Source organism: Megascapheus bottae, chromosome 5, assembly GCF_031878675.1.
Source record: "Megascapheus bottae isolate mThoBot1 chromosome 5, mThoBot2.hap1, whole genome shotgun sequence".
Classification (NCBI taxonomy): Eukaryota; Metazoa; Chordata; class Mammalia; order Rodentia; family Geomyidae; genus Megascapheus; species Megascapheus bottae.
Genome location: NC_143513.1, coordinates 11,191,358 through 11,215,652, shown reverse-complemented (window position 1 = coordinate 11,215,652; position 24,295 = coordinate 11,191,358). Strand labels below are relative to the sequence as shown.

Below are 24,295 nucleotides of genomic sequence, written 5' to 3'. Positions count from 1 at the left end.
CGCGCCCGCCCGCCGAGGCCCGGCCCCGCCCCCGGCGCTCATTGGCCCCAGCCCACTCCCCCCCGCCTGCGGGGGCCCGCGGGGTCCGCGGGGAGCCGGGGGCCGGTCGACTCCCCCCTGCGCGGCCCGGCTCGGCGGCGGCGGAGGCGGCGCCTGTCCCGCAGGACCCAGCGCGTAGGGCGACCGCGAGGCGAGGGGCGGGCGCGGGGGCGCCTTGCTCGCCACTGGGCGAGGACTGGCGGCGCGGCGGCTCCAGACGAGCGCGGTCCCCGCGTGCGCACACGCGACCGCTGCCGCGCAGGGACGCGGACCCTGGCCTTCGGCTGGCTCACAGCGCTCGGACGCGGAGACCGCGCGGCGCGCGCCCCTCGCCTCCCGCTCCGCCAGTCCCCGCTGCCTCCGTACCCGCACCCGTCCGCTTCCCCTCCATCGGTCCCCGCGCCTCTCACCTCCCGCTCCATCGGTCCCCGCGCCCCTCGGCTCCCGCTCCATCTGTCAGTCCCCGTGCGGCGCGGGGCTCGGACTCGCTCGCTGCGAGCCCTCCCCAAAGGGTTTGCCCGGTGCCAGCCTGACGCCCCGCGGCCTCAGCCAGGCCCCGCAGCCTGCAGGTAAGCGCTGTCTCTGGCTGTTCTCGCCCCGCTCCGGGTCCTCGGCTCCGCTGGCACCTCGAACCCCTCTTCTGGCGCCGGGAGACGCGGGATCAGGCCAGTGAAGGGCAGAGCCCCGACCCCGAAATGGGTGTCTCTCCCGCAAGAGAAGTGTCCAGGGCCCCTGCCTGGGAGCTGGGGAGGGGTGGGGGGCGACCGTGCCTACAGCCCCTTGGAGTGGGGTCGGCCTAGCCCGATGCCAGGAGGGGCAGCCAAAGAACCGTCATGGCACTGGGACTGTGTGGATCCGGGAGCCCTGCCTCTCTACCCCAATCCCCTGTGCAGACTCGGACGCGGAGTTGGAAGGGTCCCTGGGGCCGGATACTGAGGGGCTTTGAGGGATGACCAGTGAGGTTCTATGCGGGAGGGATGGGGCGGGAAGCCCCCCCCCACAGAATGCACCCCTGTGGTGATCTATTTGGTCCCTGGCTTTCCTGAAGCGAGGCTGGAGTCGGATGTCTGTTCTTAGTCCCACAAGGAAACGCCTTTCCAGCCTAAACTGGAGACCCAGTACCGCAAGGAAACGCCTTCCCAGCCTAAACTGGAGACCCTGACGGCCTCCTTAAATGCCTAGGCTTCCGCAGCCATGGTGGGACTGAAGCAGGCTGAGCCCAGCCTGGATGCCTTGCCAGGAGGGGGCGTCAAAAGGGACAGAGTAGCTGGGGGTGGATGGGAACCCAGGGGAGGTGGTGGCACTTCACATGGAGGGGGAGTGGAGCTTGGAGCCCTTAATGTGCTCAGGCCCCCTCTGGACCATCCTAGAGAGGGTGGTGGGCTCTACTGATTCTTTAGACCTTTCTATGTTTTAGATCATTTTCTATATTTTAGTGAGGTGTGCTGCCAGATTCCCATTCTATCTCCCCCAGCCTCCCAGCCCTCCCAGCCAGTGACAAAAACAACACCAAGTGAGGCTGGAGGATTGGAAGGGACACTCAGGACATAGAGGCAGCTTGTTCTGGGCTGCAGCTGGCCAGGGAAAGCCAATCACCCTGAAGGGCAGGATGGAGGATGTGGACTTGGGACGTGGATGAGAAATCATTTCAGCCTGTGTATGTGGGGGTTGAGGGGCATTTACTCAGGAAACCCCACTCTTGAGTTTGGTACCTAAAGTAGGAGGGCTGTTGAAATCCTCAGCCTCAAGCCTGCTCCTCTTCTCAGTGACCTTGGGCAGGACAGGCAGAAGCCCCAGTCCAGACACAGCTGAAATTGAACATAGGAATTAGAGACAGGATAATTTGCCACCCAGTACATCAACAAGTGTGTGTGTGTGCTGGTGGGGTAGCCTTCCCTCTTACACCCTCTGTGGCAGCTCATGGGGTGAGGGGGGTGGGGGGTGTCTGGGGCAACACTGCACTCTGTGCAGTGATGGGGGAGGTGGTCTTGAGAGGAGCTGAGGGGAGCTGGAAGGTACATTGGGGATTAGCAGAGGCTAAAGTATGCCTGAGACCCTGCTGTGTTAAGGTTCGGGGCAGTGGATGCTGATCAAAGAAGTACTTCGGGACCTGTCCTTCTTCCCAGGCTCCTCTCTGCTTTGCTCCTTCTGGCAGTGTGTGTCAAATACCTGGACACACACAGTAGACATGTATAGATCAGTGCCTCTGGTGAGATGCTAGGAAGGACAGGACATGAGGCCACATGGGGGCTGTCCCTCGGTCCCAGGTTGCTGGTCTTTGACAAGCATTTCATTGAATGGGACTGTCATTGATGAAGTGACACCTTGTGCTATCTGTCAGATGACAGAATCTAGTTGTGCCCTATGTGTTCAGATTGGTGCCAAGATGGCCTTGCTCACCTGACAGGCTCATTGGGGACCATTTGGTGACAGAGCATGCGTATCTTGGGGAGGAAGCCGAGGAGGGGTACAGCCTACATAGGGGCAGACTGGGGCTTTCCTTTCTGGGAGGGCAAGGGACCTCAGGAAACCACAGTCCTTCCTGAAGTAGACAATCTGCAGCCACTGGGGCTGATGCACTGGGCATGGTGGTCTAGCTGTCTGATACAGAGGCTGTAAAATCCTCAGCAGTGTTTGTGCCGAGCTCTGGATGCCGTCAGAGGCACACAGTGACAGCCTCCCCCACAGTGACACAGAGAGGGAGTGACACACAGCTGGGAGGCACGCAGGCTTCCGGTGACACCTGCTGAGGAGCTGGGACACAATGGAGATGTACACCAGAAAGACAAGTGCCTCTTGCTCAAATCTGGGCACAACTAGGGATTCAAGGATAAGCCCAAAGTCAGTAAAAGCCTTCCCTAATGAAGGTACCAATATGTGGGGTTGAATGAAAGCAAGTATGTGTGTGTGTGTGTGTGTGTGTGTGTGTGTGTGTGCGTGCGTGCGTGTGTGTGTGTGTGTGTGTGTGTGTGAGAGAGTGTGCAGCCTTTTTCTGCAAATCCAGTCAATTTTTTAGCCTCTGTGGCCATCAGACTGCAGGGCAGTAATTTTCTTCTGCGGCTGTCACTGAGAAGCAACCACAGATGCCCATAGAGAGGTTCAGGCAGACTTTACTCATGGATGCTTGATATTTTTATTCAAGGCAATTCACATGTCCCATGAAATAAAGGGTTAAAAAATTAGCTCTCCTCTACCATTTAGAAATGGACAAGCCATTCCTGGCTGCTGTACAGTAATAGAGTTAGGAAGAGCTTGATGATTCCTGGCCTGTAAAAGTTGGGAAATAGGCTAGGAAGTCAGCGGGGGTGGGGGGTTAAGGCGTGGGATTGCGGTGTGGGGAGGGCTTGGTGCCTAAGGGCAGCCTGGATGCTTCACTCCTCACTGGATTTAGGGCTCCTGTCTCTTTGGTGTGTCTCTTCTAGTGGGGCCTATCGTTCTGTCCAGGCCAGCTTCCATTGTGTATACATGTGCTCCTGCTTGGACCTTTCTCTTCTGCTTCCCCGAGGAGAAGATTCTAGAACTTTTCCACCCTTCTCTGAGGCAATGTTTGTCCTTTATCCTTCTCTCCCTGCTTGGCGTGGTGATGGTGCGGGGGAGAGAAAGAGGATTGAGTCCTGTTCAGTTAGTAAAGTGGCAAGGTGGGAACAGAGAAGGTGATGACCTCTTCCTGCCTAGTCTTAGTGCTCCACTTTGGCTCTACTCGGAGATGGGAAGGAGTCAGTAGCCCCCAGCAGAGGGGCTGGGATAGGCACGCTCTCTCTCTCACTGGAGAGAGAGGGACAGTGCTGTCCTTGTCCCTAGTGGAGGTTTTCCCAGGTCAGAGGGACCTATGCAACCCAGGACCAGCCCAGGGGAAGGGTGCAGAGAGATCCTGAGCTCCCACAGAGGCGCTGGTGGGGGTCCTGACTATGGGGGGGGTTCACTGGGGAGTGCCTATGGGGGCTCACTGTCTTGGAACAGCTGGAGGGTCTGCAGATTCTCCCCTCCTCCAACATGGAGCTGGTGAGTCACCTCTGGCTCCATCGGCTGACTGCTGTCTGAGGATGCACCCGTCACTGCTTACTGTATGTGGGGGCATTGCTGGGCCTGCCGGTCTCACAAGGACGGAGATCTTGTCCTACCCTGTGCTGGACTTCCCTGTTGGAGGGGAGGGCATGCCGTTGCTCTGCCTGCCAAACTCCCCTCCATTTTAGGCATGGGTCACACATCCCATTCCTGTCAGGGCCTGTGCTGTGACCTGCTCCACTCTGATCTCAGTTTCCCCACCTGCCCCATTGGAGATGGTCTTTCAGGTTGATTTCAGGATATAGATGCCTACATTGATACAGACACAAGATGGAGTAGGAGGGCCACAGCAAGCCTGGGGGATGGGGGTGCCATGAGGCATCAGTGGGCTTCGAGCCAGCCTTCTTTTGAACCATGCCAAAGAATAACCATGCAAACATAGAAGCCAGATGCTCCCCGTCCAGCTCTGCTGGGTGCTTGCAGTGGGGCCTTGGGGCAGTCTCTTGGCCTGTTTTGAGCCTCAGTCTCTCTCCTTTTAGCACAAGTACAGTGTCAGGAACTATGTTGTAGGTTTTGGGAGCTAATATGCATTTATTACCTGGAAGAGTACCTGTATGTACTGAGTAGGAGTACTTAGTGAACATCCCTACTGGCAAATGCCTACCTATACTGAGTATGAATACTTAGTAAACACACCTGGCAAGTACCTGCCAGTACTTAGTAAACATACCCACTGGCAAATCAAGAAGCAGCAGCCCTACCATTCTGCTCAGGTGAGATAGTGAAACAGGTTTGATCAGGAAGGGCTGAAGTTAGAACCATAGCTCTCACTTCCTGTGGCCTTGAATTCACACATCTGAGGGACAGGAATTGCTATCCTTCCCAGTCCACAGGTAAGCCTAGAAAGGTTGAACAGTCTATCTGGGGGCTGAAGCGGAATAATCTAGCCTAGTGAAGAGTGGTTCCCACATCTAATATGCTAAATACTCAGCGATCCTCAAGGTCAACCACCCAGTGGAACCTGGATCCACAGCACAGCACAGGGATGTGGGGCAGTCGGGCCATCCATCCAAGCCCAGCACCTGCCCACACAGTGTGCTTTCTATCCCTGGCTGTGGTTTCCTGGCTCATCTCCTGATGAGGCCTTGGGCAGTGGTCGCCCAGCTCATCTCCTGACAGGGCCCTGGCTGTGGTTACCTAGCTCTTCTCCTGGTGGGGAACCTGGCACCTTGGGAGAGAACACCGAGGAGACAGCCAGGATAGAGCTGAGCAGCTGACAAGTGGGCACAGACCCAGGACACACACCTCTGAAAGCTGACCTTGGCCAGAGGAGCCAGGCGAGTGTTTGGGCGAGTGTTTTTTGGACAGGTGGTCTGTGACAGAATTGTCTGATACCAGAGACTGTGCAGGGTGGAAGGGATCAGAGCCCCCAGCTGTCCTTGGGTGCATAGGAAGCCAGTGTGGGGTACTGGAGGGCCTGTCTCCCCTCTTTGGTGTGGAGTCTGTGCAGCTGGGTGGAGGTGGACTGCAATGCAGGGGGCAGGTCAGGGCCCGCATTCCAGGCTGGCACAGCTCCTCTGGGCACATAGATGGTGTGATGGGCTGGTGGAGCTCTCTGGTAGAGCTGTGGTGGTAGATGGAGGTGAGTATCCTGCCTGTGTGCCCTCAGGTGCATTCACTGCTGCCCATGACACTGTGTGCATATGCAGTATATCTCAGATCTGTGATGTTTAGGGGTGCCTCTGCTCCCCACCCGAGTGTATGCATCATGATGTGCATCCACAGGCTGGCCAGCACGTTGGGACATGCAGAGGATAGATGTTTATCTATCCTCGGGGAAGTCTTGTGTCCCCATCATGGATGTTCGCAGTGAGTGTTTCTCTATGCATGAGGGAGATGTTCATCTCTATGGACTCACATGTATGCAAATGAGAGAGAGAGGGGGGAGAGAGAGCAAGAGAGAGGGAGAGTGAAAGACAGAATTTCAGAATGCAGAGAGCCCTCCCACCTGCTCTTGCTCCTCCTCCAGCCCTCCCTGCCTTTACTCTCTTTTGCCCCGTGGAGTCCTTTATGATCCCAACCCTCCAGATGCCACCTGGAGATTGAGAACTGGGGCAGGTAGGTAGAGGGCTCTGCATCCTTGAACACCTGGGCAGCCAGGTCACACAGTCCAGTTAGGGGCAGGCAGTGCTGGTGTCACTGGGGACCAGTGGCTTGATTATCCTATTTGACCTAAGATTGTCCAAGAGACCCAAGGAGCCCCCTGGTCTCAGAGAATGTCCACCTCCCCTAACAACTCTCCCCCCTGGCTGCTGTTCAGCCACTGCTGGGGTACCAGGACCAGGCGCTGCTCCACGAGCCCAGGATGGTGAAGGTGACTTGAGCCCTCGAGTGCCCACGGGTGCCAAGCTGGAAGAAGCCTGTCACCATCGAGGGTATTCAGGGTTCTGGGAGGGACAGTGAGACTGAAGCCCGGCTGTCCAGGAGAATGGAGCCTGTGCCCGGGCCTTCCCAGCCCTCCAGCTGTAGGAGGTGGCCAGGTGCAGTGCCCAGGCTGTCTGGAGCACTATCTTGAATGATTGTTTAGCCTTGGGCTGGGACTGTAGCTGCCCCCTTCTGTCCAGTCCTTCTGCCTTGGGCTTTGTTACTCCTTTGGGTGCTTGCTTGTTGGCAACCTGGAGAGACCAGGACCTGGAGGGAGGCAGGCCTGCTTAGGCTGAGAGCCAGGGCCCAGACTAATGGCAGGTCCAACCATTGGGCACAGATGTAAAGTCTTCTGGTCATCATGCTTAAGTTCCATGTGGCCTTCTGAACCATACTCCATGGGTTAGTAGTGCCTCAGTGTCCATCCCTTCTTGAGCAATTTAGTAATAATTCAACAACTTGGGTTGTTACTGCCCAGCAGTCCAGGTGAGATAGCATATGTGCTGTCCCCTTTGTCCTAGATGCTGTTTCATTATTTGTTTCTGTGCTGGTTTGGGCCGGGACATTGTCCCTGAACATTTTACTCAAAGCTGGAGCTCTATCACTTGAGTCATAGCTCTGTATTGCCCCTTGGCAGTTAATTGGAAGTAAGAATCTCACAGACTTCCTGCTTTGTCTGGGCCCGGGCACTGTTCCTGAGCTTTTCAACTCAAGGCTACTGCCTTAACACCATGAGCCACAACACCACTTCCCATTTTCTAGTGGTTAATTGGAGATAAGAGTCTCATAGACCTTAGTGCCTGGGCTAGCTTTGAATCATGGTCCTCAGATCTCAGCCTCCTGAGTAGCTAGGATTACAAGTGTGAGCCACCCATCATTAGGCTTGGAGGCTATTTTAAATGATGCTGCAGGAATAGCCTTACATCCTCCCATCCCCCATGGTAGTACTGGGATTTTAACACAGGGTCTCCTGCTTGCTAGGCAGGCACTCTGTCACGGAGCCACACCTCCATTCCCTTTTCATTTTAATTATTTTTCAGATAAAGTCTCTCACTGTCCACTTCAGACCCAATTGCTTTTTATTCCCCCATTATTGAGATGACAAGTAGTTGCCACCAAGCCCAGTTTATATGTTGTGATGAAATCTTGCTGTTTTTTTTTTTTTTGATGGGGCTAGACTGGGACTGTGAACCTACTGATATCTGTGTCCCCAGTAGCTGAGATGACAGGCACAGGCCACCATGCCTAGCCCCCATGCATATGCTTCTTTTTGTGTCAGAGTGAATATTTCCAGATGAGCAGTTGCTAGGGTACAGGGGTACATATTGACAATATTGGAATGAGCTGGCCCTTCTGCTGGAGTAAGCCCGCAATGCTGGCACCTACTTGTAGGTTGAGTCAGTAAAGAATTGGGCATGCAGGTCCCAGGAGGAGACTCCTGGGGGCAGGGAGCTGGTGCCAACCTAGGACTCACACCTTTCCTTTTCTGCAGCCTGTGCACGTGGAGCCCAGCTGAGGCTGCTGGGAAGCAGGGCTAGTGTCCTGGCTGAGCAGCACAATGGCTGGCATCCTGCAGGTAGCTCTGGCCACTCTCCTCCTGCTGCCTGAGGTAAGACACTGCAACCTCCCTCCAGCACTCTTTTGGATCCCAGAGTCTTTTGTGTGCTTGCAGCCATGCTAGTTCCAGCACCTCCTGGGGACCACCCTGCCTTTTTGAGTTAGAGATGTACCCGTCCTCTCGAGAGAGGCCCTCATTTTCATATCTATGGATGGCCACCCTTTCCATGGCATGCTGAGGCTCTGGTTGGGGTACAGTGGCTCTGTTAGCTTCCAGTTCTGGACTGCCAGTCCTGGACTCTGAAAGAGCACTTTGCTGTGTCTCTCCAACAAATGGGAAGTGAAGACTCCCTGCCCAGGAGCCCAGGTACCTGCCCTGCTGCTGTCCTGTGTGACTGGAAAACCCCAGGTCTTTAGGGAGCTGCCTGCATACCTGTGAGCTGCTGGGACTGGATCAGCCTGAGAGCCAGGCCTTCAGCTCCACACGTACGGGTGTTCTTGAGGGAGCCATCCTGACCCCAGAGCCTGAATCAAGTGACAGCATCAAGTGCAGTGACCATTAGAGCTGTGTGTGCTATGATGTCTCCCATTCTGAACTTGTTGGGCACGAGGGAGCTGCATAACCTGAGCTGTGCTGTCTCCACTTCTCTGAGCCCATTTCCCCTTCTCTTTAGATGAAAGGAGGCCCCTGAATGCCTTCTTCTTTTGCACCCCCAGAGGACAGTTGAGGCATGATCTCAGCTTAGCCCCTGCTTGTTGCCTGACCCTGGGAATCCCAGGCTGCCTGGGGTCAAACCCAGGCTCCAGTTCCCTAAGCCATGAGACCCAGCAAGTTCCTCTCTCTGTTGTTTCCATGTCTATAAAATGGACAATGATATAACCTATCACACACATGTACACACACGCTCGTGACATTGAGAATCGTTTCCTGCATACCAGAGTACTTCTGCTAATGTTATTGATGTGAGGGAGTGGGGTCCATCTGGCCACACCACGTTGGTAACCAAGAAGAACCCCATAGTGATTATGACAGCATGGATGCCCTGGCCCCGGCTGGACCAACTTCTCTGCCCTCTCCTCTTCCTGCATCTTCCCAACCACCCCTAGGTTTCTGCCCTGGATTTAGGAGGCTTGTGGGTGATGGCCCTGCCCACCAACCTTACTGTCCCTCCATGTGTCCCACAGGCCACTGCCATGCATTCCGACTGCATCTTCAAGAAGGAGCAAGCTGTGTGCCTAGAGAAGATCCAGAGGGCCAATCACCTGCTGGGCTTCAACGATTCCTCTCCAGGTGAGTGACATCACAGAGAAACCAGCTGTCCCCATTGTCCCTGCATGGGGGTGGCTTTCCCCAGACTCTGTTGCGCCCTTCAGCATGACAGAGGGCACTGATCTGGGGCTGTGGCATCCTGCCTCTGGACATGGCAGTCCTCTCTCCCCTGGGGGTTGGGATGCAGCTGGAGCCTGGCCTGGCCAGCAGCTGTCAGGGAGCTTGTTGAGATGCCTCCTGGGCTGGTGGCAGCTGAAGTGCAGCTGCTGTGGTGGCCGGGCTGTGAGAGCATGGGTCAGAGTCAGGCAGGACTCTTGTCTCCTCCAAGTGTCTGGGCAGAGGTCAGGGCAGAAGGCAGCAAGTCTCTTGGTCACTAGAATTGTGTGTCACAGGGCTTTTGAGGTTGAAGGGCTGAGTGCCTGTGCTGGACACAGCCACAGTCTTTGGGTATTGTCAACCTCTCCCAGGGGACCCATGACAATCGAGTCTCAGGGATGACTGAAGGATTCCCTTTAATGCTTCCCATGGTTGAGGGAGAGGTGCAGCCCCTTTGAGGCCCAGAGGCCCGAGGTAGCCTCTGCTTCCAACTTCCTAATGCTGGCAGGCCCTTGAGGCTCATGGAAGCAGTACATACCCCCTCCCCCACACCCCCAGTCTCCTCTGAGGGAACATGGAGACCTGTGGCCCTTCCTACCCCCTCCTTTGTGGCCACTGGAGGTTGGGCTCACAGGCCTGTTCTGGGACTACATGATTTCCTCGGGGCCTTCACAGCTCTTCTGAGCATCCAGTGTCTGCAGGCTTCACTGATCTGCAGCCCAGTTAGATGTAGTGGTTCAAGTTGCCTGGCCAGTGCCTCAGTGAAGACACCTGGGAGAGAGGTGCCCCAGGCAGGGATGCCTTGCCAGTCCACCCAGCACAGGGTCAGCCCTGTGGTCTCCATACAGGTCAATCCACCTACCAAGGAAACTGAGGCAGGGGCCCAGATGGGTGCAGAGCTGGAGGAAACTCATAGACTACCTGGAAATTATCTGGTGCAAGTGTCTTGTGTAGGGGATATAAAGTGAGGTGCTGGCGGGAAATGCCTGTTCGGATCACATGGCTGGGTCTGGACCTCAGGTATTTGCCTCTAAGCTTCCTTGTTCTTGAATGGCAGGACTCTGGGTAGAGCCACTGCTACCCTTATATCTAGCAGGAAAATGTGGGGTGGAGTGGGGCAGGATGGCAGGGGCTGTGTGTCCTAGCACTCCATCTGTTGAGCCCTGGGCTGAGGCAAGACAACAGTCTTACCCCATAGGTGTCTGGCTAAAGTGGAGGATGGAAAGGCAGTGTTGGCAGGAGCCATCTTCTAGTGCACTGGGGGCAGGGGTGAATCTGCCATCAGAAGGCTTGAGACATGATCTGCTGGAGAATCAGATGATATAGGATCTGATGGTCTTTTGGAGAGTCAGAGGATGCAGAAAATGATAGAGAATAAGATGATGCAGGAACTGATAGAAATTCAGATGATGCAGGAGCTGCTGGGTAGTCAGATAATGCAGGAACAGATGCTCTGGAACCTGATTCCTTGACAAGGGACTTTGAGAAGTCTGTAGTCTAGCTATCATCAAAGCTGATTAAATCAAAACCATGAGTGGCCACAACCACTGGTGTCTAAAGCCTCCAAGTGGTTCTTGTGGCTGGCTGTAGTAATAGGGCCCAGTGCAAGGCCCAGGGGATGGGTAGACACTGAGCAGCAAAAGAGAAAGGAAGATGATTCAAAGGAAGACCACTCCAGACCAGGTGCCACATCTACAAGGGGCCTGGGGTGGAACTCAGGACCCTAACAACCTGTGTCAGAGCCTGGTTCTGAGGATGTGTGTACATTTTGTGTCCACTTCCAGTGGAACTTTGGCCTGCTGGTGGGGCTGCCTTCCCTGCAGCGTCCCCAGGGCTGGCCACTTGTGAAAGCTGGATTTGGCTGGGTGTTGAAAGCCTGTGGATCACCCATTCATTCTTCTATGCAGCCTGCCTGTCCCCCAGCCCTCCTTTACTTACCAGATACACAGTGGCCAGGGTGCAGGGAGATCCAGGAAGGGACCCAGACACAGAGATGCACCTCCATTGCCCAGAGCTGCTATGGGCACCAGGAAGGTAAAGGAGAGAAGGCACTTCTTTCTAGCGGGTGTGGTGGCAGGGAACCCTGCAGCCTGGAAGAGGGCACGGGATGAGAGTTCCCCAGAGATGAGGCTGGTAATGGCCTTCCTGTAGTCTTGAGCACCCTGAGGAGAGAGAGGGCTTCATACTTTGGTGACCTGCCTGAAGAGAGAGTCTTACCCCTCTGCTCTCCCTCCCTTGGACTTGTTAGAAAGTGAGGCAGGACAGGGCCAGGGCCCAGAGCTAATCCAGCAGAAGCTGTACACACCCTGTTGGTGGGAAAGAGAAGACTCCTCAGTGATAATAGCACAATGCACAACTCAGAGTTTGTAGATGCCTATAGAAACCAATCCGACTTCCTATGAGAGAATACAGCTGGATGTGATGGCTTGGGTCTGGAATTTGAGCAGGTTCATATCAGAAAATCATGGGTTCAAGGCCAGCCCAGGAAACAAGCTCACAAGACCCAGCTAAGACAACCTTGCCCTTCCTTCCTCCCCTCCCTGCTCACACCTTTACCTCTATGCCTTTCCCCCTCCCTACCTCCCCACTCTCCTAAGCACTAGTATGGCCCCCAGAACCCTCCTTCTTCTCTGGGGATTCTTTCCAGATTGTTCCAAACAGTACTGGCCTCATTTCTGGAGATGCTGTGTACTCTAGCACAAACCTACATGAAGACAGAGAGCCCCACAGCCCACCACACTTAGGCAGCCAGGCTTATAAGCACAGCATCTCTGTGAGGTACTTAGCAACATTATTGCCCACTGCCCTGTGCACTTCTCCAGGCATTTTTCATCCACCATGATAACCCTAGGTTTTACCCTTCCAAGGCCCCACAGTTGGAGCCAGGGAGGGCTCTGGGACACAGTGTCATATCTTGAGGCTGTGATCAGTGCCTGAAACCCAGCTATCTTGAGTTCAAGTTCCATATGTGCTCATAAAGCACTGTGTCCTGTGCAGAACCTCCTCATGGCTTTGTTTCCTCATCTAGTAAACAAGAATAACAGACCCAGCCCTCTAGGTTGCTGTGGTGGTCAGATAAAGAACCAGCACTGTGCCTAGCACACAGCAAGTCTACGTCACTATTGGCAATCTGCTGTTGGCCTACTGCTGTTGTAAGGTGATGAGTAACCATGGTATTCTTGGTCTGACCCTAGTGTCAATGTGTGCAGATGACCGCATAGTTTAGTTATTTCTCCATGTGTATCTTTTGTGTGTCTCACCATAATCCTTGAAATCCAGCAAAGGTTGGTTGGAACAAGAACTGTGATGTGTTTGTGTGTGGGGGTGCTGTTTGTGGGTTGGGTTGGGGGCTTGGGAGGGAGGCTTGTGTTCTCTCAGCCTCATTGGTCCTGGGGGACCTGCTGTGGCAATGTGGGAGAGACAGGGCGGGGGGGCAGTGAGGTGAGTCGGCAGGCCGTGGGAGGTGTGCTCTCACTGAGTTCGGTTTGTAGCATCTTCTGGCTTATTTCATGGGTGTTTCTTGCAAAGGCAGTCTGGAGGTGGACTTGTGGTTTTGATTCTCACTCTAAGCCCTTGAATGCTGAGTGGGGCTTGAGCCAACCCCAGCCTGGTTTTCTCATGTGACCCAGGGAGCAGCTGAGGCCAGAGATGCCACATGGAGGCAGCCCAGCTCATACCCAGATCTGCTGCCCAGAGGGAAAGCTCCCTTTCTGCTGCAGTGCCCTGGGGGCCAGAGCAGGAGAGCTGCTGTGCGTGGGAATGGCTGCTCTGCTGGCAGCCAGTGGGCCAAGCAATCCCTAGGTACAGTCTTCTGGGCCAGCCACTTTGTTCCTGCTGCCCAGCTCAGAGCCCTGCCTGTGCAGTGCCAGGCCAGCCGATGTCTCCTCTTTGCAGGGTCATAGGCATCCACCAGCCTGGAAGCCTTCCACCTTAGGGAGCGCTGGCCAGACTGGATGCCCCCCTCTAGAGGACATGGATGAGGCCCGCCATGGCTGTACTAGGACAGAAAAGATCTTCATGTTATTATTTTCTCTCGGCTTCTGGGGCCTGTCCTGTGTGCTAAGTGCCTTGCACCATCCCCCTCCATACTCACTTGGAGGTTGGAATGGCACTCTGGGTTTGGTTTCTATCCAGCTGTCTGTTTTCTGTTGCTTGGTTGTCATAGATAAGAGCACACATCATGCTTCCGGGTGGCTTGTAAAAACACAGAATCCTGGGGCCCACCTACAAGCATCTTCATTCTTAGGCCTGGAAGGCCCTGAGCCTCGTGCATTCTGGCAGGTTCCAAGGTGTGTTGTTGGCCTGGGGTCCAGGCTTTCAGATCAGTTCACTCCCAAAGGGAAGGGCTGTGTCTTGAATTCTCCTTTACCCTCTTAACAACCTCACGGGTGGGTGGTGGGGGGGGGACCTCATTTTATGACCCAAAGAAACCTTGGCTATAAAGTGAGTTTCCATAAATTGATTCATTTTCACCTTTGAATTATATGCTTAGATTGATTGCTTGTTCTAGCAATACCGGAGCATCTCCACAGAAAGATAGTGGCTTTGTCTGTCATTCTGGTATTCCTGGTCTCAGGAGTTTTGAACATTGTGTGGAACTGGACAGAATTATCACCATGACAACCTGAGATTAGCTCCTCATCCGGTTCCAGGCGAGAGCTAATAGCTCTGCATTCCCTCTCAGGTGGGCCTGCTTAAGTGGAGCCTGTCCCTGCTACTGTCACGAATCACTGCCATCCCCTGGCTACTTTGTGTGCAAGATCTTAGGTGGGCACAGCCCAGAGAGCATGCAGTGCTAATGATGGCATAGTGCCCACCTTCTTCTGCCCACAGTGAGGCCTCTGCAGACCAAGCCAGGAAGGTTCAGGAGGGCTGGTGTAGAAGTGGGGGCAGGGAGAGGTGAAGAGGGAGGTTTGGGTGAGGAGCCAGAAATGGAGAGGGCTCTCAAGGGATCAAGACCTCTTCTGATTTTTGGCTTTCTCTGGAAGAGGTAAGGGAAGTGGGAACTTGGTGTTGGCCTCACTTGACCGTCACCCTCCTGAAGCTCATTTCTGCCTGTGGTGTTACTGGCCTGTCCTGGTTTTCCACTTGGTTTCCTTTGTCAGCCCCACTTCTAAATGTTGGCATTCTTTCTTCTGGAGTAAGGCCAGTTTTTCTCCCCCCTTTTTTTCTGTGAGCTCCACCTCTGGTTGGATGCCCAGGGCCTAAATAGAATCCCTGCAGATCATGCCTATTCCTTTTCTCCAGCTTTAACTTGAGCTCTAGGTCCTGGGTTTTTGTCCAAGTGCTTTTTGAGACAGTTGTCTCCTCTTGGCTCTTATCACTATCTCAAACCAAATAACACAGAGACAGAACTCTTGATTTCCAACTTCCCAAGCTAACCCATCATTGCTTCTCACTCAGCCATCCCTACTGTGGTAAATAGAACATCTATCCATCTACCCATCCATCCATGCTTGCATCTATCCATGCTTGCATCCATCCATTCATCCATCCATCCATCCATCCACCCACCACTCATCTATCTGTCTGTCCCTTTACCTACCCATCTTCCCACTCTCACATTCATCTAGAACCCATCCATACATCCATCCACCCACCCATCCATCCACCTACCCACCCATTTATGCATCAATCCACCCATCTACCCACCACTCACCAATCTACTTACCACCCCCACATATGCCTATTCATTTACCCCTCCTACATCCTCCCCTATCCATCCATCCATCCATCCATCCATCCATCCATCCATCCATCTAAGCTGGAAATCAGGGTGACATCTATAAGGTACCTCTCTGTCTCTGCTGTACAAGTCAGGATAGTCTAGACCATGCTTCAGGGACATGTTTGGATATGTTTGACCATATCATAGGCCAGTGTGATCAGCAGAGGAGGGAGTGGAACTTGGCTTCTCATAGTTATCCAGAGATCCAAAATGTTTCCATTTTGGAATACAGCCATGTTTGTATGTGGCCTGTGCATGTGACTTCAAGGGCACTGTGAGGGGAAATCGCGGAAGGCAGTGGATGTTTTGGAGACTAATTTTTTCATCTACTTGCTGTCGCTAAAATCTTGGACTAGAAGTTACATGTTATGGGTGAGCACTAAGCATTTCTGTTCCACCAGTTAAGCTTGTCACCAAGTCCCATCACTGGCATCTAGACTGCCCTGCATAGCTCCTGCCATTGTTCTGCATTCAGCCCTTTCGTTCTTTCTGAACCATAAAGGTCTTCTCATGTCTGCTATACATAGTAAAAGGAACTTTGAATATGCCATACGGTAAGGACCTTGAGATGGGGAGATTATCCTGGGTTAATGGGGTAGACTAACCCCTTCATATGTATCCTTAGACGTGAAAGAAACATGAGAGCCAGAGAGGGAGAGAAGTTTGCTGATGCTGAGCTACTGGTCTTGATGGAGAAAGAAGTGGCCAATAGACCCTGGAAAAGGCATAGAGAAGGCCCCCCCTTTGCTCCCCTCCAGCTTCCAGAAGAATGGCAGCTCTATGGTACCTTGATTCCAGACTAGTTAGGACCTTTCCAGGCCCCTGGCTTCCAGAAATGCATGACAATAAATTGTAGCATGTGGAAATACATTGTGTGTAAATCTCTGGTGGCAGCAAAAATCTAGCACAGCATCCAACAGCCTCTCAACATTTAGCAACACATCCTTCCATGCTTCTCCAGATGCTACGCTCAGTGAGGCCCAGACTGGGTTCTTTCCTTCACTCCTGCGTGATTCGGCAGTCAGATGGAGTCTGACACCTATTTCTTAGTGGTTTTTTTTTTTGAGTGAACAAGGGGGAAGAAAAGGAGAAGGAAAATGGTGAGAAGAGGAGGGGAGAAGGAGAAAAGATGTCTTGAGATTTCTCAGTCACAACAAAACAGAGCTATGTTGAGTCTGGCATGCAGAATTGTCGGGGATGTAGATGCTGTGTGGAAGGCAGGAAGATGAGTTTCTTCTCCAGTTAGGGAAACCCAAGGCAGTGTTGAGAGCCCACTTTTTGTCCTCCAGAGCCAGGAAGCTGTGAACTCCTGGGTCAAGGGCATGTCATAGGACCTAGGCCCTGAGTCATGGGCTTATGCTTGGTGTTTCTGCTGACCTGGCAACAGGGGCATGAGACACAGGCAGGGGAAAGGAGGAGGCACCAGAATTGTGAGGGTTGGATCATTAGGGTTTCTAGGCCATGGGGTGGAGAACTTGATGGATATTCTTAGCAAGTCCTAGGGGGCTCTTCTCTGCACTCTGGCCATGCAAACTTGGGAGTATACACAGACATCTGACCCTCCGCAAATGGGAATTGTGGCAGAGGAAACAAAGAGCACATTTCAGTCCCAGAGTGCTGGTGCAGATGTTGAGGGCTGGCCCCACCCTTCCCCTCACTGCACTCACATGAAAACTCCAGGCCTGTGTATATACGCTCTAGCACCTAGATGGTACTTGGTGCCTAACAGGCCCTTGAAAAGTTATCATTTAAGAGCATGCAACCCCTACCCTATCTTTGCCTCTGCATCCAGCCTAGGAGCCTTTCCTTCATGTATCTTGCCTGGCCCTGGATTCCTCCTTGCCCCTTAGCCCTGCTCACTGGATCTTAAGTGGCCCCTGGCCTCAGCAACATCAGCTGGCCGTGGCAGATGGCTGTGCCAGAGCCTAATATTCTGCATTACAGGAACATCTGCTGGACAGGGCTCCCGGGGCATGGGCTCAAGGCCACGCTCCACAGCCATCCCAGAGTAGGCACGGGCCACAGTGGCAAAGACAAGCTGTCGAGTGTATTTCAAGGACATGGTGTCACAGCCACCTGTGAGCTAGTGAGAGTGGTGGGCAGGAATCATCCATGGTGTCTGGAGATGCCATCTTTCATGAGCAGCATGCCATAGGCCAATGCTCCAGGCCTGAGAGATGGAGCTTTCTGTACCCAAGCTGTGAGCAGCTTCTGGTCCCATGACCTTGGCAGATTCCTGCACCCCAGATCTGAAAATCCAGTCCTCAAGACCCCTATACCTTCAGATCTGAAAATCCAGCCCTAGTAAAGATCAAGCTCTTCTTCTTCACAGCCCATGTCCAGCTAGCTACTGAGCCTGCATCTCTCTAATGCCTCTCAGTGCATCCTTCTTCCCTCTCCCTCAGCTTGACCCTGTGACATTGTGTTGGCCTCCCTCATTTCTTCCCACTTTATGTCCTTCCACAGTTCCAGCCTTGGCACACAGGCTGCTGCCTGAATGGCTTTCTCCTCCTGTCAGCTCCTCATCCAAGAGCCAGCTCTGTGCCACCTCCTGGCTCCAGGCCTTTTAGGAGGCAGGTGGGAGTGTAGAGCACAGCCTCAGGCTGGTTGTGGGCCCCCCTGTAGGTGGGAGGACCTGTTGAGGAAGAGCCAGACACACTACATGTAGAGACAGGTCAGAATGCAATGGTAAAGAGGAGCTAGGACAGGAAGATGAGGTCTTAGGCAGGGACTCTCATACTCAGGAATCTAGTTCTGACCTGGAACTTTCCTGTCTCTGGGAGTGTGGGACTGACCTGGTACTTCCTGCTCCCAGGGGCTAGGTGTGGGGCTAGGGCTGTGGAGGTAGAGAATCAGGTGAGCTCCTGGGGCATGTTATCTTCTCTCCTCTCTGAGAACTCTTTTAGGTCCATCTCTGAGTCTCCTTCAGACTGGAAATCTGGCTTTCCTTCAAGCTGTTAACTGCTAGGGTCTTGCAGCATCTGGCTTGTGAACAGTACACATACCTGGTGTGTATGTGTGCATGTGCAAAGGGTGCAGGTGTGAGTATACATGCATGGTATGTGTAGAACATATGTATAGACGTGTGGGTGCATAGGATACATACATGAAGCACATGTGGTATATGATAAGCATCCCTGTGTTCATGTATGACATACATGAGCACGAATGTGGTGCATATGGATGTATACATGGGTGGACATACATGTCATGTGCCAATGTCTGGGCATGGTATGTGTGTGCATATGGGCATGTGGTACATGTGTGTACCATGCTTGTCTCCCTGCAGGCTGCCCTGGCATGTGGGACAACATCACATGTTGGAAGCCTGCCCGTGTAGGAGAGATTGTCCTGGTCACCTGCCCTGATCTCTTTCGAATCTTCAACCCAGACCAAGGTAGGTACCTAGTGTCCCTCTGGCTTCTCTGGGCCAGCCTGAAATCAGACTTTGCCAGGCCCTGGGAGGAGCTTCTCTCTGGGGACAGGGCATATCCTGGGGATGGGACCATCCTGGGGCAGATGGCGGGGCACCTGCTGGAGGTGGGATATGGATCCCCTGCTCCAGAGCCGCATGTTCTGGAGATGAGACATGGCTTAGGCTCCTGTGAGCATTCCCATGATCCTCTGCGCTACATCCTTGGGTGTGGGTTGGTGCCAGATCTCTGATTCACCTCTGTACTCCAAGTCCCTGGTCTAGTTAGTCTACCAGATGGGAATGTGGCATGGTGGCTTCCTTCCAGAGGAAGGTTCTTTAATAGAGTGATGTTCACATGTGGATTCAGTCGAGGACTGGACTCATGTTGCATAGTTAGTCATGTTAGCTGACATTAGAGGACTCAAAGACAACAGGCACACATGTTCAGATGTCTTTGCGTGAATGAATGTGGACAGACAACTGGCACATGTGATCAGACGTCCTTGGATGAATAGGAGTATGGATGCAGGGCTATCCAAGTCCATATCCCAGATCATTTGAGGAGCTGGGCCCTTTTGGCTGGCCAGCACACTTGTTGACAAGCAAAGCATTTTTTTTCCATCACCGATGGCTGTGATGTGGCTGCAAGGGATCAGGAGAGGAGGCACTAGTGGGTTTGTTCTCCAGGGACTCCTAGATGCCCAGGAGAGGACTCAGATGCATGGTGAGCTATAGTCTGTGACTCTGGATGCTGGCTTGGTGACAGATTTGCAATGACATCTTTCTGTGAGGACTCTGGGCGGGGGGAGGCAGTTTAGCCCCTGAGGAGCTGACTTGGAGCATGTCTGCATTTGGGGTCTCCAGACACCACTGAAATGATGGGGGGAAGAGGTCCAGAGAACAATTTGGGAGCCTGTGGAGTAGGCATAGTGGCTGAGCTCCATGGTGAATGCAGGATGCTCTGTCCAAAGGCAGGAAGCATTGATAGCTCCAGACCCACTGGTGGACCATCCTATCAGAAGCACTGGGAACAAATTTACATTGACTCCAGCCTGAAGGGAAAGGGAACGGGAGGAGGAAGGGGAAAGACAGTGACAGGTGTTGAGTCTCAGGTCTCTGCCTCTGTTCTCCCATCTCAAGACCAGAGAAAGTGCTTTTGTCTCCTATGTATCCCACTTTGCTCTGCAACCCATCACTGCTACCTCCCAGACCTCCTGCCAGTTCAGAAGGTGGGTGACTTCCTAGCTCTCTCAGTCCCCGTGCATGGGGACGGAGTAATTTTGGAAGAGATTGGCAGGGAAGTACCCCCATGAATGGAGGTACTGTGGCCCAGTGGCTGCCTGTCATTCAGCCCCTTCGTAAAGCGGTCTTTTACACACTAACTTAATCACTTCTGTGTGAGCTGCTTTCATTCAGCCATTTATTTAAGATTTGTTGAGCATCTACTCTTGGTCAGATTCCCTGCCAAGATTGCTTCTTTTCAACCACAGCCACCACAAAAGACAAAATGAATTCACAGTAAAGTAAGATTTCTTTTACAGGCCTTTCTTCTGCCCCTTCTTGTACCAGTGCCAGAAATGTTATTTACACCTGGTTCCTAATGGCTCATTAAGACAGAGTCTTTAGCACCTCTGTTCACAGGTTTGACTGGAGAGCCTTGACTTCCTCCTGGAAGGGAAGGAAGGAGGGAGGGAATGTGACTTCCGATTGCTTTCTCCATTCCCAGGAAGTCAGGCAGCAGTGTTTAGCTCTGTGGGGTCTTGGAGATGCTGGAGAAGTAGGAGTTTTCTTCCTCCTTCTCTGCTTGCTTTCCTCCTCCTCCTCCTCCTCCTCCTCCTCCTCCTCCTCCTCCTCCTCCTCCTCCTCCTCCTCCTTCTCCTTTCCCTCATCCCCATTCTCCCCTTTCTCCCCCTCCTCTTTTTCCCCCTTTCCCCCCTCCTCCTGAAGACAGCTCTGTGTTCTGGAAGTGGAGGTAAGGGTTTCCTCTGGCTGGTGGGCCTATCAGGGCTCTACCCAGAATTTAGGGGTGGGTAGGGGGAGGAAGTAGTCACTAAGAACAGACCCCAATTCCAATTTCTGCTCATCTCTATGTTCTCTGTCTCTTTTTCTCTGCTGCAGTCTGGGAGACGGAAGCCTTCGGTAAGAGGAACCTTGGTGAGGATAGACCACTGTCTATTTGTCCATCCAGCAGGAGTTCAGCCTCTTGAGTCCCCAGGGTCTGGTGGGGTAGCTGGCCAGGTTCCTCAGGGGTTCGGTCCACTCCTCCTCTTCCCTTTCTCCACATCAACTTAGTCCTCCCAGCAACAGGACTCAAGAAGAGGGGACACAGCCCTTGACTTGTTGAGAGGTAGAAAGTCACCAGTACAGGGTTAGAAAATGAGTCTGTCTATTTGTAGAGTGCACATGTGTGCACACATGTAGACCTACTCTGGGTAGGAGCTCACACAGACACCAGTATCATTGGCCGAGAAGCTGGGCAGTGTGTTCAGAGAACAAGAGAACAGAGGGACCTAGTGGCATGGTGTATGGCTGAACCATGAATAAGGGCATGCTGTATGGTGGTGGTGGAAACAAGATTTTGAGTTGAGAGGAAGTGTGGGTTTGTTGCCAGAGCCCCATGGCCTTGATGTGAATGGGAATGGAGATTGGACTTGGTTAAGAGGGGTTATCCAGAGTAGTGTGGACAGGGAATAAATGGGAATGGAGGAGAGAGAGAGAGGGAGAGAGGGAGAGAGGGAGAGAGGGAGAGAGGGAGAGAGAGAGAGAGAGAGAGAGAGAGAGAGAGGGAGGGAGGGAGGGAGGGAGGGAGGGAGAGAGGGAGAGAGGGAGAGAGGGAGGGAGGAGGCAATTGGGGATAGTCTTTGGAATCCTGAGTCCCTTTGATGAAGAACAGGCTTAGAGCTGAAGTAGAGTGTTGAGCACCAAAGAAATCCCAGGCCTTGGGCCCACATAGTTCTTTGCTGTTTTCCATTCCCCCGTTCCTGCCCTCTCATCCTCCTGGTAGTGGTCATGCTAGCTCTCACTAGGGTAGGGTCGAGTTGCAGGCCATCTTGAGCATCACTCACCCTTAGCCCTAGTGAGACTGGTGCTGGGAGGCCCGGATGTCAGAGGACAAATGGCTACTTGTGGGGGGATTCCTTTGACTCAAGTCCAGCCCCTCCATACTAGGAGAAGGTTTAGTCCTCTCAGGTAAACAGAGGGCTAGGCAGCAAGCCCACTGACCAAGCATTATAATGCATGCCCCGTCAGTGTTTCTCCGATGGGTTTTGCTGGCTCTGACCCCTGAGTTCTCTCAGATGTGGGAGATGGTCTGGGCGGCTACAGGCTTCCAGGCCTTCCTTTAAGACTGTGCTCTGCCCTCATGTAGCTGTGTGCTTTCTGACAGAGCTGCAGGCTGTGTCCATGGAAAATGCACCTGAGTGCACAGGCAGAGCAACTTCAAAAAAGTTGGGTCCTTCAGAAATCCCTTGCAGACCCAAGAAAGGGGTCCCGGGATTCTGTGGCCCTTGATGATTCTGAAGCCCTACAGACAGAATGGCCCTGTTTCCTGTGCCTCAGAGCCCCATGGGCCTGCTAGCCTGCAGACGCTGGGCCTCACCACAGGCTCTAATTCAGTGGGCCTGGGTAGGGTCTGAGTGTTCCAGGAGAGGTGGGGGTCCACTCTGGGGAGTATGCCCATTTGGGGGACCACTACCCTGAAATTCTGTGCTCCTCAGAGTTGCCAGGACAAAACAGCCTCCTAGAGCCCTTCCTCCACTTCAGAGTTTTGACAGCCTGGAGATTTCTATCAGAGCAACATTCATAGAGCAGGTCTGGGAACAAAACATTTATACTTTCCTGAGCCTACACTGGGTTATAAAAAGAAAAGGAAAGGAGAAAATAAAAGAAAGGAAATGGCTTTTCTCTGTAAGACACTTAAAAAATGTTTTCAAAGCCGTGTTTCTCTCCTATTCCAGCTGGCTGGGTGGGCAGGGCAGAGGAAATGAGGGACCGGTGGGGTGGGGGTGGGGGACTCGGCCAAGGTGCCAGCTCCCAGGACTTCCGGAGGATTGGGACAGAGGTTGCCAGTGGCAGCCCCGGGGCAGATTTCCTGGAAGGAGGGCCAACCTGGCATGAAGCTGTGGGAGTGCAGCAAGCTCCTTCGTTATTCTCAGGCTTGCCTCACTTCCTGCCCTGAGAAGCAATGGGAACAAGGCTTTCCACTCCCCCAGAACCCTGATGCCTGGTAGGGTCTCTCCTCAGCTGCTTTCCCCAGGAAGTCTGTTTCTGACTCTCTTGGATGAGGGCATCTGACCTTCAGTCTTGTATCTCAACGAAGAGAGGAGAGGAGGCAGATTGGAAAGACACAGGGTCTTCCTCTCCCATCCTGTCCTGTGTCCCCTGGATCCCTTGCCTGCCTTGTGCTCTTGTCTCTTCCCTGAGCTCTTCAGAGGCAGCCTCATCATAGAGGGGACAGTTCTGTTCAGTGGCATGTGTCTAAGCCTCTCCCCAACCTGCTTTTGGCATGCATCTCTTGTTCCACTCAGTTTCCTGTGAGAAGATGAGCCTCCCTTGTATGGAGAGATGGGAAGCTCCTGGAAGCTAGTTGTCCATCAGGGGATGTCCCCCTCCCCCTTGGATATGAGGGGCTCTCCCTATGAGAGGCCCTTTGAGGGGAGAATTAACACAGCAGTCATTAGAGGCTAAAACTGTCCCTCCAACAGCAAAAAGCAGCCTGAACTTGGGGGCAGCAGTGCCTGCCTTTTACTGACTTATAGTTACCCTCTTCCCACAAAATGGGCTGAAAGTCAAAAGAAAATTAAGACACATTAGTGATAGGAAAAAGACCACAAACCCAAAAGGCTAGACTTTAAAAAACCCTGAACATGCATTTTAATAAGATTGCACTGGGTGGGTGAGTGGCGGTCTGTGCCTGACTATCAAACAGGCCAGCCACATGTCCCACAGTTTCCCAGTTACGTCCTGACTATAGTGGAGGGCTTGAGGGGTGCCAGGGGCCTAGCCTTGCTGTAGCCTTCATGGTTGTGGACTCATCCTGGAACCCAGGACCCTGGTGAGTGTCCCTGTGCTGGGGGCAGGGGTCTGCAGTCTGCATCCATGGTCAGCACAGTGGTTGGTCTGCATACTGCATGACATGCTAACCTAAAGTTTGGGAGGCCTCTGTCTCTTTCTTGGTGACTATTTGGGAATTTTCCAAAAGGGATGCAGGTAGATGTGTTGGCAGTACCAGGCTCACAACTTTGCCCTGGTTACGGGCTCAACCTGTCCCTTGCCTCTTCTACCTCCAGGTCTTAGTGAAGGCTAAGCTCCAGGTTCAGAATCATTGTTCCCTGAACCTTTGCCCCAGGCCTTCTAGCAGAGCACTTGGCTACTTGTGAAGGCATTTTGCATGTGTGTTTCAGAGCCCTGTTTGGTCAAACCCAGTGCTTTACTGGAGTTTTCCTATTGACACAGATGCAGGAGTGGTAAGCCGGAACTGCACAGAGGATGGCTGGTCCGAGCCCTTCCCACATTACTTTGATGCTTGTGGGTTTGATGACTACGAGCCTGAGACTGAGGACCAGGTAAATATCAGGTCCTGTCCTCCAGAAATGGTGGGATAGGGGAGGAAGCTCAGGAATCCAGGCAGCCATCTGGAGTTTCTGCTATATACAGGCAGTGGTCTGAAGTTCTTGCTGTATACCAAGCCAGAAAGAGTAGGATGTTTATCTACCCTACTAAGGCTGAAAAGCCCTGATGTGCCACCAACAGTGGGTTTCCC

General features: G+C 53.3%; 1 protein-coding gene across 6 annotated transcripts in view; it reads left to right on the top strand.

The window, feature by feature from the left end:
* Window positions 1–245: 245 nt before the first annotated feature.
* Window positions 246–24,295, top strand: part of Adcyap1r1 (ADCYAP receptor type I) — a 44,590-nt gene continuing 20,540 nt past the window's right edge. For 2 of the 6 annotated variants that reach the window (XM_090332687.1, XM_090332683.1), the window contains exons 1-6: window positions 247–608; window positions 7,961–8,077; window positions 9,211–9,316; window positions 18,409–18,516; window positions 20,653–20,688; window positions 23,989–24,098. In XM_090332687.1, coding sequence (XP_090188813.1) covers window positions 8,027–8,077; window positions 9,211–9,316; window positions 18,409–18,516; window positions 20,653–20,688; window positions 23,989–24,098 — 411 coding nt within the window. In that variant the 5' untranslated portion in view covers window positions 247–608; window positions 7,961–8,026. Of the gene's footprint in view, window positions 609–7,960; window positions 8,078–9,210; window positions 9,317–18,408; window positions 18,517–20,652; window positions 20,689–23,988; window positions 24,099–24,295 lie in introns of all 6 variants that reach the window. The other 4 variants (XM_090332688.1, XM_090332686.1, XM_090332684.1 and 1 more) reach the window with 3 other exon arrangements.